The sequence below is a fragment of the Zootoca vivipara genome, chromosome 1 (assembly GCF_963506605.1).
Source record: "Zootoca vivipara chromosome 1, rZooViv1.1, whole genome shotgun sequence".
NCBI lineage: Eukaryota > Metazoa > Chordata > Lepidosauria > Squamata > Lacertidae > Zootoca > Zootoca vivipara.
The window spans coordinates 74,954,757-74,972,482 of NC_083276.1; the positions used below are offsets into that span (position 1 = coordinate 74,954,757).

The 17,726-nt window shown below is 47.1% G+C and overlaps 1 protein-coding gene across 1 annotated transcript in view; it reads right to left on the reverse strand.

Moving 5' to 3' along the window:
• Positions 1-17,726, reverse strand: part of LOC118096288 (mucin-5AC-like) — a 66,313-nt gene that overhangs the window by 22,907 nt on the left and 25,680 nt on the right. The window contains exons 23-33 of the mRNA XM_060276395.1: positions 16,708-16,887; positions 15,513-15,752; positions 14,094-14,250; positions 13,548-13,676; positions 12,992-13,136; positions 10,172-10,215; positions 9,895-10,083; positions 8,358-9,182; positions 7,713-7,928; positions 6,811-6,902; positions 327-6,207 (exon numbers count right to left, since the gene is read on the reverse strand). Coding sequence (XP_060132378.1) covers positions 327-6,207; positions 6,811-6,902; positions 7,713-7,928; positions 8,358-9,182; positions 9,895-10,083; positions 10,172-10,215; positions 12,992-13,136; positions 13,548-13,676; positions 14,094-14,250; positions 15,513-15,752; positions 16,708-16,887 — 8,098 coding nt within the window. The remainder of the gene's footprint in view (positions 1-326; positions 6,208-6,810; positions 6,903-7,712; positions 7,929-8,357; positions 9,183-9,894; positions 10,084-10,171; positions 10,216-12,991; positions 13,137-13,547; positions 13,677-14,093; positions 14,251-15,512; positions 15,753-16,707; positions 16,888-17,726) is intronic.

Here is a 17,726-nt window from a genome sequence, read left to right on the forward strand (position 1 = left end):
ATAAAATTCCAAATATCTAGCCAGAGAGCTATCTACTACTTGAAAGAGCATTGAAAACTTCTTTGAAAAATGCACACTAAGATCTAGGCAAACATTTTTGATAAGTTGCTAACTGATAGACACTAGGTCTCATAACTGGGATACCAATTTTTGAAAAGGGTGGTATATGAAAAAAGATCACCAAGTCCCCATTAATATGAAACAATTTGCTAACATTTGGCATGAAACCTGGAATTGAGTAACATGTAATAAATTTAACTGTTGGAATATATACCAAAGGAAACAAGATTTTCATACCAGGATATGCAGATTCATTCTGTAATTACCTGTTGTAACAACGACCAAAGGCTTAGTGGAAAATGGCACTCTAGTAGGGACAGTTGCTGTTTCTACAGTGAACCCAGTAGTGGATATCGTTGACACAGGTTTGGAAAAATGGGTAGATGGAAGAGATGTGGTTGAAACAGTGGAAGCCCCTCCAGAAGTGATGGAAGGTGTGCTTACAGAGCCAGGAGTTGAGAGAGGGATGGTGGAAATGGGAGTCGAAGGGGTGGTGGTGATTGGCTTTCCTGTTGTAATTCCTGGAGTGGTAGAAACAAGGGTGGTGCTTTGGGTAGTGGTGACTACAATGGGAGGTGGCGTAGAAGCTGTGGAGGATGCTGGGGCTGTGATCTTGCCAGCAGTGCTGCCTGGTGTTTCTGTAGTCGTTGGCTTTCCTGTGGTTACTCCTGGATTTGTGGAAACAAGAGTCGTGCTTTGGGTGGTGGTGAATACAATGGGAGGTGGCGTAGAGCCCTTGGAGGATGCTGGAGTTGTGCTTTCGCCTGCCGTGCTGCCTGGTGTTTCTGTCGTAGCTACACCTGGTGTGCTCAGGGGTGTTGTGCTAGGATGGCAAGGCTTGTATTCACAGCACTGGTATCTAACCTGAAAGTTCAGACACATCTTATCTGTTTGCTTTGAATTTTCGCACAAAAGTCCAACATGGAGGTTACATTGCACTTCCTGACCAAGCAGATACAGGCTGACATCAGGGTGACTTTCAGCTCTGCATTCAATGTCTTGTGGATGTTTGCAAACATTTCCACCAGCTTTTCGGATGGTCTCAAAATTCTCAATATCGCCATCATCTGGACTGTTGGTAGGACGGTGCAAATCGTACCAGGAGGTCCAATTACACTTTGGAAGGCACACAGTTGAAGTACTTTCTAGCGTAGTGGTAACAAGGGGGGCCATGGTTGTTGTTGTAGTCAGCAGGACTGGAGGGGTTTGTGCAGTGGTCCCGGTGGTGGGTATTGTTGAGGAAGGTTTTGAAACAGCTGTGGACTGGAGTGTTGTGCCTGTCACAGTGGGGACCACTCCAGTGGAGACGGCAGCTGTGCTGACTGAGCCTGGTGTTGTGAGAGGTAGGGTGGAAATGGGCGTTGACTGGGTGGTGGTGGTTGGCTTTCTGGTTGTAACTCCTGGAGTTGTCGAAACAAGGGTGGTGCTTTCAGTGGTGGTATGGACAACAGGAGGTGGCGTAGAGCCCGTGGAGGATGCTGGAGCCGTGCTCTTGCCTGCCGTGCTGCCTGGTGTTTCTGTGGTTGTTGGCTTTCCGGTTATAACTCCTGGTGTTGTGGAAACAAGGGTGGTGCTTTCAGTGGTGGTGTGGACAACGGGAGGTGGCGTAGAGCCGGTGGAGGATGCAGGAGCCGTGCTCTTGCCTGCCGTGCTGCCTGGTGTTTCTGTGGTTGTTGGCTTTCCTGTGATTACTCCTGGTGTTGTGGACACAAGGGTGGTGCTTTCAGTGGTGGTGTGGACAACGGGAGGTGGCGTAGAGCCCGTGGAGGATGCTGGAGCTGTGCTCTTGCCTACCGTGCTACCGGGGGCTTCTTTGGTGGTGGCACTTGTTGTGACCAGTGGCGTTGGCGTGGTTTCACAGTGCTTGTAGTCGCAACACAGTCCTCTCATCTCATAATCGTAACATATCTTGTACTTCCCTTTCTGTTTGGCATTCTCGCAAAGGAGTCCAATGGTAGGATCGCACACCATGTTCTGTCCAAGTTCAGAAGCGCTGAGGTCTGGGTAGTCCACTGCTCTGCACTCCACCTTTTCAGGGTGATCACAGATGATGCCCCCTGATGCCTGGATGCTCTTAATGTCCTCGTGATCGCCATCCCCAGGGTCGGAGCTTGGAGTGTGAAAACTGAACCAAGAGGTCCACTGGCATTTGGGTTGGCAAACGGGAGTGGTGCTTCCTGGCGTAGTGGTAACAAGGGGAGCCAGGGTGGTTGTCGTGGTCAGCAGGACTGGAGGGGTTTGTGCAGTGGTCCCGGTGGTGGGTATTGTTGAGGAAGGTTTGGAAACAGGAGTGGACTGGAGTGTTGTGGCTGTCACAGTGGGGACCACTCCAGTGGAAATGGCACCTGTGCTGACTGAGCCTGGTGTTGTGAGAGGCAGGGTGGAAATCGGCATTGACTGGGTGGTGGTGGTTGGCTTTCCGGTTGTAACTCCTGGAGTTGTTGAAACAAGGGTGGTGCTTTCTGTGGTGGTGAATACAACGGGAGGTGGTGTAGAGCCGGTGGAGGATGCTGGAACCGTGCTCTTGCTTGCCGTGCTGCCTGGTGTTTCTGTGGTTGTTGGCTTTCCTGTGGCTACTCCTGGTGTTGTGGAAACAAGGGTGGTGCTTTCAGTGGTGGTGTGGACAACGGGAGGTGGCGTAGAGCCCGTGGAGGATGCTGGAGCTGTGCTCTTGCCCACCGTACTACCTGGGGTTTCTTTGGTGGTGGCACTTGTTGTGACCAGTGGCGTTGGCGTGGTTTCACAGTGCTTGTAGTCGCAACACAGTCCTCTCATCTCATAGTCGTAACATATCTTGTACTTCCCTTTCTGTTTGGCATTCTCGCAAAGGAGTCCAATGGTAGGATCGCACACCATGTTCTGTCCAAGTTCAGATGCGCTGAGGTCTGGGTAGTCCACTGCTCTGCACTCCACCTTTTCAGGGTGCTCGCAGATGGTGCCCCCCAATGCCTGGATGCTCTTAATGTCCTCGTGATCGCCATCCCCAGGGTCGGAGCTTGGAGTGTGAAAACTGAACCAAGAGGTCCACTGGCATTTGGGTTGGCAAACGGGAGTGGTGCTTCCTGCCGTAGTGGTAACAAGGGGAGCCAGAGTGGTTGTGGTCAGCAGGACTGGAGGGGTTTGTGCAGTGGTCCCGGTGGTTGGTATTGTTGAGGAAGGTTTGGAAACAGGAGTGGACTGGAGTGTTGTGGCTGTCACAGTGGGGACCACTCCAGTGGAAATGGCACCTGTGCTGACTGAGCCTGGTGTTGTGAGAGGCAGGGTGGAAATCGGCATTGACTGGGTGGTGGTGGTTGGCTTTCCGGTTGTAACTCCTGGAGTTGTTGAAACAAGGGTGGTGCTTTCGGTGGTGGTGAATACAACGGGAGGTGGTGTAGAGCCGGTGGAGGATGCTGGAGCCGTGCTCTTGCCTGTCGTGCTGCCTGGTGTTTCTGTGGTTGTTGGCTTTCCTGTGGCTACTCCTGGTGTTGTGGAAACAAGGGTGGTGCTTTCAGTGGTGGTGTGGACAACGGGAGGTGGCGTAGAGCCCGTGGAGGATGCTGGAGATGTGCTCTTGCCCACCGTGCTACCGGGGGCTTCTTTGGTGGTGGCACTTGTTGTGACCAGTGGTGTTGGTGTGGTTTCACAGTGCTTGTAGTCGCAACACAGTCCTCTCATTTCATAATCGTAACATATCTTGTACTTCCCTTTCTGTTTGGCATTCTCGCAAAGGAGTCCAATGGTGGGATCGCACACCATGTTCTGTCCAAGTTCAGATGCGCTGAGGTCTGGGTAGTCCACTGCTCTGCACTCCACCTTTTCAGGGTGCTCGCAGATGGTGCCCCCTGATGCCTGGATGCTCTTAATGTCCTCGTGATCGCCATCTCCAGGGTCGGAGCTTGGAGTGTGAAAACTGAACCAAGAGGTCCACTGGCATTTGGGTTGGCAAACGGGAGTGGTGCTTCCTGCCGTAGTGGTAACAAGGGGAGCCAGAGTGGTTGTGGTCAGCAGGACTGGAGGGGTTTGTGCAGTGGTCCCGGTGGTTGGTATTGTTGAGGAAGGTTTGGAAACAGGAGTGGACTGGAGTGTTGTGGCTGTCACAGTGGGGACCACTCCAGTGGAAATGGCAGCTGTGCTGAGTGAACCTGGTGTTGTGAGAGGGAGGGTGGAAATTGGCATTGACTGGGTGGTGGTGGTTGGCTTTCCGGTTGTAACTCCTGGAGTTGTTGAAACAAGGGTGGTGCTTTCGGTGGTGGTGAATACAACGGGAGGTGGCGTAGAGCCGGTGGAGGATGCTGGAGCCGTGCTCTTGCCTGCCGTGCTGCCTGGTGTTTCTGTGGTTGTTGGCTTTCCTGTGGCTACTCCTGGTGTTGTGGAAACAAGGGTGGTGCTTTCAGTGGTGGTGTGGACAACGGGAGGTGGCGTAGAGCCCGTGGAGGATGCTGGAGCTGTGCTCTTGCCCACCGTACTACCTGGGGCTTCTTTAGTGGTGGCACTTGTTGTGACCAATGGCGTTGGCGTGGTTTCACAGTGCTTGTAGTCGCAACACAGTCCTCTCATCTCATAGTCGTAACATATCTTGTACTTCCCTTTCTGTTTGGCATTCTCGCAAAGGAGTCCAATGGTAGGATCGCACACCATGTTCTGTCCAAGTTCAGATGCGCTGAGGTCTGGGTAGTCCACTGCTCTGCACTCCACCTTTTCAGGGTGCTCGCAGATGGTGCCCCCCAATGCCTGGATGCTCTTAATGTCCTCGTGATCGCCATCCCCAGGGTCGGAGCTTGGAGTATGAAAACTGAACCAAGAGGTCCACTGGCATTTGGGTTGGCAAACGGGAGTGGTGCTTCCTGCCGTAGTGGTAACAAGGGGAGCCAGAGTGGTTGTGGTCAGCAGGACTGGAGGGGTTTGCGCAGTGGTCCCGGTGGTTGGTATTGTTGAGGAAGGTTTGGAAACAGGAGTGGACTGGAGTGTTGTGGCTGTCACAGTGGGGACCACTCCAGTGGAAATGGCACCTGTGCTGACTGAGCCTGGTGTTGTGAGAGGCAGGGTGGAAATCGGCATTGACTGGGTGGTGGTGGTTGGCTTTCCGGTTGTAACTCCTGGAGTTGTTGAAACAAGGGTGGTGCTTTCTGTGGTGGTGAATACAACGGGAGGTGGTGTAGAGCCGGTGGAGGATGCTGGAACCGTGCTCTTGCTTGCCGTGCTGCCTGGTGTTTCTGTGGTTGTTGGCTTTCCTGTGGCTACTCCTGGTGTTGTGGAAACAAGGGTGGTGCTTTCAGTGGTGGTGTGGACAACGGGAGGTGGCGTAGAGCCCGTGGAGGATGCTGGAGCTGTGCTCTTGCCCACCGTACTACCTGGGGCTTCTTTGGTGGTGGCACTTGTTGTGACCAGTGGCGTTGGCGTGGTTTCACAGTGCTTGTAGTCGCAACACAGTCCTCTCATCTCATAGTCGTAACATATCTTGTACTTCCCTTTCTGTTTGGCATTCTCGCAAAGGAGTCCAATGGTAGGATCGCACACCATGTTCTGTCCAAGTTCAGATGCGCTGAGATCTGGGTAGTCCACTGCTCTGCACTCCACCTTTTCAGGGTGCTCGCAGATGGTGCCCCCCAATGCCTGGATGCTCTTAATGTCCTCGTGATCGCCATCCCCAGGGTCGGAGCTTGGAGTGTGAAAACTGAACCAAGAGGTCCACTGGCATTTGGGTTGGCAAACGGGAGTGGTGCTTCCTGCCGTAGTGGTAACAAGGGGAGCCAGAGTGGTTGTGGTCAGCAGGACTGGAGGGGTTTGTGCAGTGGTCCCGGTGGTTGGTATTGTTGAGGAAGGTTTGGAAACAGGAGTGGACTGGAGTGTTGTGGCTGTCACAGTGGGGACCACTCCAGTGGAAATGGCACCTGTGCTGACTGAGCCTGGTGTTGTGAGAGGCAGGGTGGAAATCGGCATTGACTGGGTGGTGGTGGTTGGCTTTCCGGTTGTAACTCCTGGAGTTGTTGAAACAAGGGTGGTGCTTTCGGTGGTGGTGAATACAACGGGAGGTGGTGTAGAGCCAGTGGAGGATGCTGGAGCCGTGCTCTTGCCTGCCGTGCTGCCTGGTGTTTCTGTGGTTGTTGGCTTTCCTGTGGCTACTCCTGGTGTTGTGGAAACAAGGGTGGTGCTTTCAGTGGTGGTGTGGACAACGGGAGGTGGCGTAGAGCCCGTGGAGGATGCTGGAGCTGTGCTCTTGCCCACCGTACTACCTGGGGCTTCTTTGGTGGTGGCACTTGTTGTGACCAGTGGCGTTGGCGTGGTTTCACAGTGCTTGTAGTCGCAACACAGTCCTCTCATCTCATAGTCGTAACATATCTTGTACTTCCCTTTCTGTTTGGCATTCTCGCAAAGGAGTCCAATGGTAGGATCGCACACCATGTTCTGTCCAAGTTCAGATGCGCTGAGGTCTGGGTAGTCCACTGCTCTGCACTCCACCTTTTCAGGGTGCTCGCAGATGGTGCCCCCCAATGCCTGGATGCTCTTAATGTCCTCGTGATCGCCATCCCCAGGGTCGGAGCTTGGAGTATGAAAACTGAACCAAGAGGTCCACTGGCATTTGGGTTGGCAAACGGGAGTGGTGCTTCCTGCCGTAGTGGTAACAAGGGGAGCCAGAGTGGTTGTGGTCAGCAGGACTGGAGGGGTTTGTGCAGTGGTCCCGGTGGTTGGTATTGTTGAGGAAGGTTTGGAAACAGGAGTGGACTGGAGTGTTGTGGCTGTCACAGTGGGGACCACTCCAGTGGAAATGGCAGCTGTGCTGACTGAGCCTGGTGTTGTGAGAGGCAGGGTGGAAATCGGCATTGACTGGGTGGTGGTGGTTGGCTTTCCGGTTGTAACTCCTGGAGTTGTTGAAACAAGGGTGGTGCTTTCTGTGGTGGTGAATACAACGGGAGGTGGTGTAGAGCCGGTGGAGGATGCTGGAACCGTGCTCTTGCTTGCCGTGCTGCCTGGTGTTTCTGTGGTTGTTGGCTTTCCTGTGGCTACTCCTGGTGTTGTGGAAACAAGGGTGGTGCTTTCAGTGGTGGTGTGGACAACGGGAGGTGGCGTAGAGCCCGTGGAGGATGCTGGAGCTGTGCTCTTGCCCACCGTACTACCTGGGGCTTCTTTGGTGGTGGCACTTGTTGTGACCAGTGGCGTTGGCGTGGTTTCACAGTGCTTGTAGTCGCAACACAGTCCTCTCATCTCATAGTCGTAACATATCTTGTACTTCCCTTTCTGTTTGGCATTCTCGCAAAGGAGTCCAATGGTAGGATCGCACACCATGTTCTGTCCAAGTTCAGATGCGCTGAGATCTGGGTAGTCCACTGCTCTGCACTCCACCTTTTCAGGGTGCTCGCAGATGGTGCCCCCCAATGCCTGGATGCTCTTAATGTCCTCGTGATCGCCATCCCCAGGGTCGGAGCTTGGAGTGTGAAAACTGAACCAAGAGGTCCACTGGCATTTGGGTTGGCAAACGGGAGTGGTGCTTCCTGCCGTAGTGGTAACAAGGGGAGCCAGAGTGGTTGTGGTCAGCAGGACTGGAGGGGTTTGCGCAGTGGTCCCGGTGGTTGGTATTGTTGAGGAAGGTTTGGAAACAGGAGTGGACTGGAGTGTTGTGGCTGTCACAGTGGGGACCACTCCAGTGGAAATGGCACCTGTGCTGACTGAGCCTGGTGTTGTGAGAGGCAGGGTGGAAATTGGCATTGACTGGGTGGTGGTGGTTGGCTTTCCGGTTGTAACTCCTGGAGTTGTTGAAACAAGGGTGGTGCTTTCTGTGGTGGTGAATACAACGGGAGGTGGTGTAGAGCCGGTGGAGGATGCTGGAGCCGTGCTCTTGCCTGCCGTGCTGCCTGGTGTTTCTGTGGTTGTTGGCTTTCCTGTGATTACTCCTGGAGTTGTGGACACAAGGGTGGTGCTTTCGGTGGTCGTGTGGACAATAGGAGGTGGCGTAGAGCCCGTGGAGGATGCTGGAGCCGTGCTCCTTCCTGTCGTGCTGCCTGGTATTTCTGTGGTTGTTGGCTTTCCTGTGGCTACTCCTGGTGTTGTGGACACAAGGGTGGTGCTTTCAGTGGTGGTGTGGACAACGGGAGGTGTCGTAGAGGCCGTGGAGGATGCTGGAGCCGTGCTCTTGCCTGTCGTGCTGCCTGGTGTTTCTGTGGTTGTTGGCTTTCCTGTGGCTACTCCTGGTGTTGTGGACACAAGGGTGGTGCTTTCAGTGGTGGTGTGGACAACGGGAGGTGGCGTAGAGGCCGTGGAGGATGCTGGAGCTGTGCTCTTGCCCACCGTGCTACCTGGGGCTTCTGTGGCGGTGGCACTTGTTGTGACCAGTGGCGTTGGCGTGGTTTCACAGTGCTTGTAGTCGCAACACAGTCCTCTCATCTCATAGTCATAACATATCTTGTACTTCCCTTTCTGTTTGGCATTCTCGCAAAGGAGTCCAATGGTAGGATCGCACACCATGTTCTGTCCAAGTTCAGATGCGCTGAGGTCTGGGTAGTCCACTGCTCTGCACTCCACCTTTTCAGGGTGCTCGCAGATGGTACCCCCCGATGCCTGGATGCTCTTAATGTCCTCGTGATCGCCATCCCCAGGGTCAGAGCTTGGAGTGTGAAAACTGAACCAAGAGGTCCACTGGCATTTGGGTTGGCAAACGGGAGTGGTGCTTCCTGGCGTAGTGGTAACAAGGGGAGTCAGGGTAGTAGTTATGCCCCCTGTCACTTTAGATGTAGTTATGGATTCTGTTGTTATTATTTCTGGTGTTGCTGGAGTTGTTTCTGGCTTTCTTGAAGTAATTGGTGTAGATGTTGATGCACCACATGGTGTGTATAGGCAGCATAGGAACCTGATTTCAAAATTCAAGCAGATTGGTGGTGTCTGATCCTTATTGTTGCATATCAAACCATCAGACTTGGAGCACTGTACATTTTGTCCGAGTGTTTCTATTTTTTCATTAGGAAAGCGCTGAGCTCTGCATTCCACTTCATCTGGCATTTTACATACTTTATTTCCTCTTTCTCTTATTTTCTCTGGTGTTTCATAATCCCCATTGTCTCGTCCAAATTTAGGGTAGCTGACATCATACCATACAGTCCATTCACATGTTCTATGGACACATACTGTTGTTTGCGCTGTAGTGGTTTCTGTAAGAAACAAAATTGGTTATTTTAATCCGGTTTAGTTGGTTCATAAATCTCCCTATCTGTTATCTGTCATCTGCCTCCTCTCTGCTTCTCCCATGTAACCCCTCTCACATGTTGTTTCTATAGATGAGGCAGGGATTGGGGGGCAGGGGGAACCAGAAGAGCACATTGGTGGAAACAGATCATTCCATCTGGGGAGCTGCCATGCTTGAGCCGATGGAACCGTGTGTATATGAATATGGTGTATTTGGGGATATTTTCCTATGTTATAGAAGATTTGTAACGTTTTTCATTATCACTTGATTTTCTTACATACTTTATAAATGCTTGCTTTTGATCATGTCACATTTACATCTAGTTTGGTTGAGATAATTGGTAAAATTTATGTTATGGTGTTAGCTCAAATACCTAAGTAGCACTAAGGAGATTGCTCCATTAGTACAAGCCCTGTTGCAGTAGTGGGACTCATTTGTGCTGGCTCTGTTAACAGAAGAATGTCCCTTTGTGTGGTGTTGTATGGCACCTCTGATTTTAACAGCTCATCCAAGATGTGGTGCTATTTGTGCTACTACTGCAGTGGTAGGAACTGCTTCTCTGCTCTTTGGTGTGGTGCAGTGCATGTCTACTCAGAAGTATTATTCATTGTGTTCAATGGAACTTACTCTCAGAGAAGTTTGGAAAGAGTTGAAGCAAAAGATTTGGATTGAAATACCTGCTTCACTTGGTGCTGTAGTTGAAACTGTAGGTGGTATTGTGGTAGTCCCACCACATCTGAATAGTTCTCTGTGGATTGTTCCATTAACATCACAGGTTGCAGTCATGCACCAGCCCAAGCCATCTGTGGTGTTGTAGATGACATCCTTGTAGATATATGTCTTTCCTTCATAATAGCAGTAGCATGCTGAAAATTGACAGAGTAAGAATGGTTAGGTAACATCATATGAAATATGATATAAGGTGCCATTCATAACTCACTACATACAGCTTACCTTTGGCATCGTAGTTACACTCTATGCCTTTACTGGTGCATGTACTGTAAGAAATGATAGGAAAACGTGAGACCCAGGAATCATAAAACTGCATTCTGGTGTTTATTTTATACTTAGTTTGATCTGGAAGTTAATTTCAAAGTTTCCCCCCTGCCCCCTCAAGCATTCATTTAATACCGTGTTTCTCATATTATAAGACATGTCTTATATTTATTTTTTCCTCAAAAAAACACACTATGGCTTATTTTCAAGGGATGTCTTATTTTTTCCTCCTCCTCCTGCCGCGGCCGGCATTGCTGCGGCGCCTATCACTATGTCTTATTTTCGGGGTATGGCTTATATTCCTTGAATGCTTAAAAATCCTGCTATGGCTTATTTTATGGGTATGTCTTAAAATATGAGAAACAGGGTATTTACTTTTTAAAAGATACAGTATATTATCCAATACAGTGGTACCTCTATTTGTGTTCACTTCTTCTTGTGTATCCTTTGGGATACGCATGCGGCGAACCCGGAAGTGTTTTTCCGGGTTTTGCCACACATGCATGCGCAGAAGTGCTTTTTTGTGCCACGCGCGTGCGCAGAAGCAGCACCTCCGGTTGCGGAAACCTCAGGATCGGCCGGAGCTCTGGAACAGATCCCATCTGCAACCGGAGGCACCATCGTATTTCATAGCTGAAAAACAGCTACTTGTAGCACCCTGCTCTTACATTAAGGTCTGCTTGCATTGATCCTATCTCCCATGTTGTGCATAGCTGAAGGCAATTTATTTGAATCATTCCTTTTTCAATGTACCTCCAACCATTTTCGTCCTCCATATACATTCGGCAACATTTACTATCTGGATTGCCAGAAATGGAAAGGAAGCCCCTTCCTACCTCAGGAAAAATCACGCTGCCTTCCTTATTTCAATGCTATCCTCTGTTGGCTTTTGGCAGGTAGAAGGGCAAGTGCTGCATATGTGCCATTACATCAATGGGCACCAGTCATAGGGTAGCAGAGCTAGGAGAACAGGGCAGAGGAACACCTCTACCCATTCCACACATACCCCAAGCCTGGCCTAGAAAGGGTTTGAATTGCTCTGCCCACCCACTTCCTTTTTTTTAATAATAAATGTAAGACTTTATTGTTTAAAATAATACAAAGTAGAACATATGCATGATATAAATACAACGATCATTTTCTCCTCATCGTATCTCATACAAAAAAGATAAATACAAAAAACCTAAATGCATAATTCAAAAAAAATTCTTCTTCGCAATGTGAACCGTATACCATCTTTATGTTACATCCTATTTATTCCCTCTTAGACACTTCCCGTCCTTCCAATGTTACAGTTTCAAATTCTTTGTTTTCTACGGGTCTTCATTATAGTTTTCTTCCTTTCTTCTCTATTTTTCCTTAATCTCATTTTTATATTACAAACGTTATTCTATATCTGCCAATATGGAATTATTAGGATAATACACTTTTAGATATTTTTTGTAGACCTTCCGCTGTTTGGATATTTTTTGTGTTGATGATTCTCTTACTGAGTCAGTAAGTTTAGCCAGTTGTACGTATTCTAGCATGAGTGTATGCCACTCCAATACAGTGGGTAAGATTTCACTCTTCCACTTTCTTTCCACTAGTACCCTGGCCGCAGTCATTGCATACAGCAGTAAGAATTTTGTTTCTTTTGGAGTTTCTGGTGGTAGTATGTTTAATAAGAATATTTCCGGCCTTTTTTTTATTGGTTGTTTAAATAGTTTTTTGATTTCTTCATATATATTATTCCAATATCTTTTAATTTCCTGGCAGGTCCACCACATGTGGTAATATGTTCCAATTTCTTTTTTACAACGCCAGCATTGGGGACTTGGTCCTCCATACATTTTTGCAAGTTTTTTGGGAGTAAAGTGCCACCTATAGAATACTTTCATATTGTTCTCCTGCAGACTATAGCATGCTGTGAATTTCATATTATATTAATATGAAATATGAAATCTGCCCACCCACTTCCAATCATGGACCATTTGACAGCTTGTTTCTTATTCTTCATAGTTATTTTTGGCAGTGTCTGGGACTAAGTAGGTGCTACATTTAAGGTTTATTCCTCTTTTGTTGTTTTTTTTTCTACTGTAACACCAACCTCTTCTCCTACACATTCTATATGGGCATCCTATATGGAAAATATCGTCACTGTCAGTGCCTACTCTGGATTGAACCTTCTGCATGTGACTTTTCACATTCATCACTATCTGTTTGGTCCACAGAACAGAAAAAGAAACCCATAATACAAAGAGAAACTTGCTAAATATAAGGCACACATGATGACTACTTTTTGTCTGTGATTTCATCTACCACTTTCACACTGAATTGTAGGAATATTCTAATAATTTTCTTGTTCTGGTTTTTAGGATTTATTGTATATGTAAAATCCCATTAAAAATATTACTTCAACCAATTAGATTCTCAGCATATTTCATTCTAATGGTATATTGTGAGTATATGATAAAAGATGCAATCAGAGCAACAAGATTCATTCTAGATTCAACAAGAATAACATCTCAAGGGGTATACAGAGAGTACAGTGATATCTCCGGTTGTGAACGGGATCCGTTCCAGAGGTCCGGCCGGATCCCGAGGTTTTCACAACCCAAAGAGAAGTTGTAGACAACTTCTGCGCATGTGTGCGCAGCGAAACACTTCCAGGTTTGCTGCTTTCACAAACTGAAGTTTACGTTACCAAGGGTAACGTAACTGGAGGTGCTACTGTAATTGGAAACTAAACTCTACTATGATCATTTCTCTTAGTGTTGTCAGGCTATACATACTTACCATGATTGACATGTCTTTCTCGAGTCAAATGTTTTTCCTAGTGGATGGTAGTTACCCTGATCATCATAACAGCCACACACATCAACACAAGTCATCTCATCCTCATTGAAATAAGGCCTGTCTGCTGGACAGTGTGGGTAGCAGCCTGAGACAAAGGAAGGTATGAGGGAGATAAGAGCAATATATAAAATCTGTCAAACAGCAATTCCATTTTATTTTATTTTATTTTGGGGGGGATTTTAATTAAAATTTGTCATCTAATCCAGTGCTGGGATCTTTCCACCAATAGCTTTTCCACATGCTTCCAACTTTCCATGAAAGGAAAAAGGGTGTGGTCATTTGCAGGTGTGTGGAATGAGCCCTTGATCACATCTAGGTTGGCTCATAGAATTTAAGCCTGACTGCAAGCCGTTTGAAGCCCAAAAAGATGAGAACACAAAGTGACCTATTTTCTATTGATTTAGACAGCCAACAACACTCCCCCAAACTTGAAACCTATTCAATGTTGTGCATAGCTGGCTTAATGAGCACTATAAGGCACCAGAAGTCTTCTTACCTTCCAAGCCAGGCAACTGATAATGGCATCTCCCACTCGGGTTTCTGCATGTCTTCATGCATGGGGCTCCACAAGGCTTGTAGTGCCATTCACATTCTCGTTCAGCATTGTAATAGTCACAGAACATTGCTAAGGGGAACCAAAAGAAAAAGGTTGAGTACCAGACATTCCAACATGGATCTGTATTGCTGTCAATGCCATTAAAATAATGGTGGGCACCGTGACAAAGTATGCTCATGAGGCCAATACCTAAATTGATAAGGAGGTGGTAAGCAAAGGCATAAAGAGAGCACTGAAAATGAATGTAATTATTTCTATATACTGCAACATAGTTATATCAGTCATCCTACATTAGGCAGTTGCTGATTCATTGAAGGTATTCACAGTACTGTACCACACACACACACACACACACACACACACACACCCAGACATTTTCTTCAGTGTGCTGTTTATTGTCATATATACCTAATGGAAAAATTATCTCATTTCCCCTTCACCCTTCTCCCACTTCCAGTATACATTCAAGTGAGGGCCAGTACTCACGACAGAATGATGGTGTTCTCCATGATATGCACACTCCAAATTCACTACATGCTTGAGCGTACGCAGCTACAGCTGTACAGAAGCATTCACAATCTCCCCCCGTGTCACAAGCGCAGGAATCAGTTACACAAGCTTCATAATATCTTGTCGGGTCAACCTGTTAAAACATTGAAGCATCAGCTATGGGTCCTGCTGACATTTCCTAAGCTTGTTCCATGGGCGACACTGTGTTTGAGAAGTTGTTGGTAATATCCCCGCCCCTGCCCCCTGGGTTTGCAATTGCTTTCATAGACTGTTGGCTAGTGTGCAAAAGATCCAAAGGGCCAAACTAAATGTGAGGTCTAAATGCATCTTTGCATTTAATGTATAAACAGTAATCATCAGCCTCTCCGCCATACCAGCTGATTCTATTTACATTAAATATTTGCATACAGTGCAACAAAAACCAAAACAAAAGGACAGTAAGAAATTCAAAGTCAGCGAGAAGTTCACATCTAAAATGTCTCTCCATGAAAAGTGTCCTTTCAGGGAGTGCTACTGCTAGTTGCATTTTTAAAAATACCTCCAAAACCTTCAGGTGAAATTGGAAGGCACTTTTAACGCCCTTTCACACTTTGCCCTAAGTGGTGAAGATAGAGGCCCTGATCCAGAGTGTTCATACAGAAGGCTGTACATCAACTGGTGTGCTCACACAACCTACTGAAGAATATGTGCACTGCTCATTCAGGCAGCGTGGATCACGTCTTGGAGAGAGGAGGGGAGGGGAAGGGGTATCCGGACTGACACCCATACCCACTCTTTCCCTCCAGAAGACTGCAGAAACCTGGAACTGCCCTCCCATTATCTTTTTGCACTGGCAGAAATACAGGCCTCTAAGCAAAATTCCATTTATGCACATGCAACTTGCCTGCTGTATTAGGGTGTTAAAATTTCATAGCTGAATATTCACATCGAGAATTGATTAGCAACAGAAGGCAATAAAATGGGTCATAATAGTCAATTAGGGACTTTTAAAAAAAAATTGGAAGAAATGATATCAGCATGAGCTAATTTTCTAAATGGTCTGTCTTGACTTAGCCTGAACTCTTCTTATTAGTATTTTTCCAAATGGCTCCTTCACAATCCAAAGCATTAGAAACAGGATCTAGTGATAAAAATTTACATTGAACACACTCCAAAATCTAGAATATGACAGTAGTGGGTCGCATAGCAGAGGGTTGTGAAAGTCACTACTTAAGGGTGCTACTAGACAGTCTTCAGAGTTGGTGACATCCTGTAGGGTGTTACGTGCCTTCTGTAATGAACTGTTGAAATCCATGAAACCACCACATGTATAATTACAGACTTGTAATTGCTCAGAAATGGTGGTGAACACCTGAAAAATTCTAGACTTCAATAAAGTTCTGACCCAAGGTATACCTGAGAGTGGCAGGCAGCAAAGGCCTTGCTGTTGATGATGCTGCATTGCTTCTGTGCCCAGGACTTTCTGTAAGGGTTCTTGAAGCAGGGATCCTTTGTGCATTTGGCTTCAGGACATGTGGGAGACACCTTCCAACTGTTACCAAACTCCAGCACATCACCTACTACAGACTGACTCCGGGTAGTGAAGTCATTCATTCCATTGCCATCATAGTTCCCACATAAACCACAGACCTGACCCTGCACAAAGAAGCAATGAAAACACTTGAGTTACAGATAAATTGCATGAACCTCTTAGACCAACTTAATTTTTGATTTTCTCTCATTTGGTCAATTAACACGCTGCCATCTCTTATTACAGGAAACTATCATTATTTGTTGCATTTAGAAAACACAAGCCATGTGTGCCTGGAGGTAAGAGATTTGTTTTTTCTTTCCTTTCTATGAAGATTATTTTGTATTTGTTCAAAAATACAAAAAAAGAATCTTATATTGTATTCGATTTCTCAGTTATTGTTAATCTACAAGTTATTGTCTATTCATAACTTCTCCGTCTTACTGCCATATGCTGATTAAAAGGACAACAGACATATATTGAAAATATACTGCATTGGTATAAAATTCATTGAAATGTTCAAACATTGATCATATTTTGAAATGATAACAGAACTATTATATTTGGTCTCCCTATCAAAACTTTGTGTTTTCTGGGTCAATTGAAAAATAGATGCTTGCAAGGTGAGATTGCAGACAGATACTCATCTAAATCAGAATCATATTCCTGTTGACTAATGATATTTTTTTTACAATATGGATGACAAGCAGAGGCTGCTTGCAACTTCTTCCATGCGGCAGCAGCTCCCTGTGGAATAGCCCTGTTTGTTTGATAGGTCCCATGTCATCTTCAAACAACCCCGGTGGAGGCAGTTGCGTGAAAGCCAGTCATGCAGGGGAACCAATATATACTGAAGAGACAAGGCATTTGAAGTAGTTTCCCTTATGGACCATCCTCTTTGCAGAGGCTATTTCAGATGACCTCCCCATGGTCTCTGTCATGAAAACAAGCTCTTAGGGTGTGGCTCTAAGCACACTTACATTGAAATAATTGTCATGGAAATGCATGGGATTTGCATCTAAATTATGCACATTTAAACTTAAGATGTAAAAGGCACTAGTCTTGTAAAAAGTGCATCACCTTGAAATCATCACGTAATTTGATAAATATGCTGGTTTTCTTATCCCATAAAAGGATCAGCCCATTGTTGGCTTCAATAACCAAATACATGCCCATGTAGCGAATCTTGTAAGGTACTTGGCCTCCATCACCCCTTTGTATTAATTCATGGTGCTCCTCACTGAGAATCAGGTCATAGTTCTGGGGGAACAAAATAAATAATGGGGAAAAGTCATTATAATGTTCAAAAACTAAAACTGGTGTTCATCATCCATCAACCCTACGTATAATGTGTTGCAGAAAATTCAGGCAGGCAGACTGCTGGGCAGCTAGGTGGGTGGTAAACCAGAACTCCTAATCTTTCCTGGTTGCCCAGTGCCAGGAACACACACTCTAGATGCGATCCACCTCCAACTGCTCAGAAAGCCAAGAGAAAGAGAATTTCTGCAGACCAGAGCAACTTCCCCTCCCCGACCCTCAAGTCTGCCCTAATGCTGCACCAAATATTGGTGTGTCTCTGTGTGTGTGCGTGTGTGCGCACGCAAGCACACACACACACACAGCTGGGTGAGATCAACTCCACCCTGCTCACCCACCTAGGTCTCAGTGATGCAGAGCAGATTGGCCTCCTCATCCATAATCAGACCAGGGATGAGGAAGGTCTTGTTCAGAGCTGACCTGGCATTCAGCAATAGTACCTGCAGAACCAAGGGCTGGCTGATATGACAACCACAATTACCCAGGTTGGAGAAGGGGCTGGCACATGGCACAGTCACTAACTGCCTGTGACATGTGCCCCTTACCCGGCCTGCCCCACATTATACCTCCTCCCTATCCTGAACCACTCTGATTGGGGCATTCCCCTCTCAGACTCTTCTCAGACGTATCTCCCCTCACTCAGTAAAAACAAACATACAAACAACAACAAACCACACAAATTAGAAACATTTAAAACAATTGTAGCAGTGGCCTTGTCTCTGCTGCTCTCAATTGCTGGTGCTGGCTTGCCTGAAGGTGAGAGGCTCAGTAGGTGCAAGACT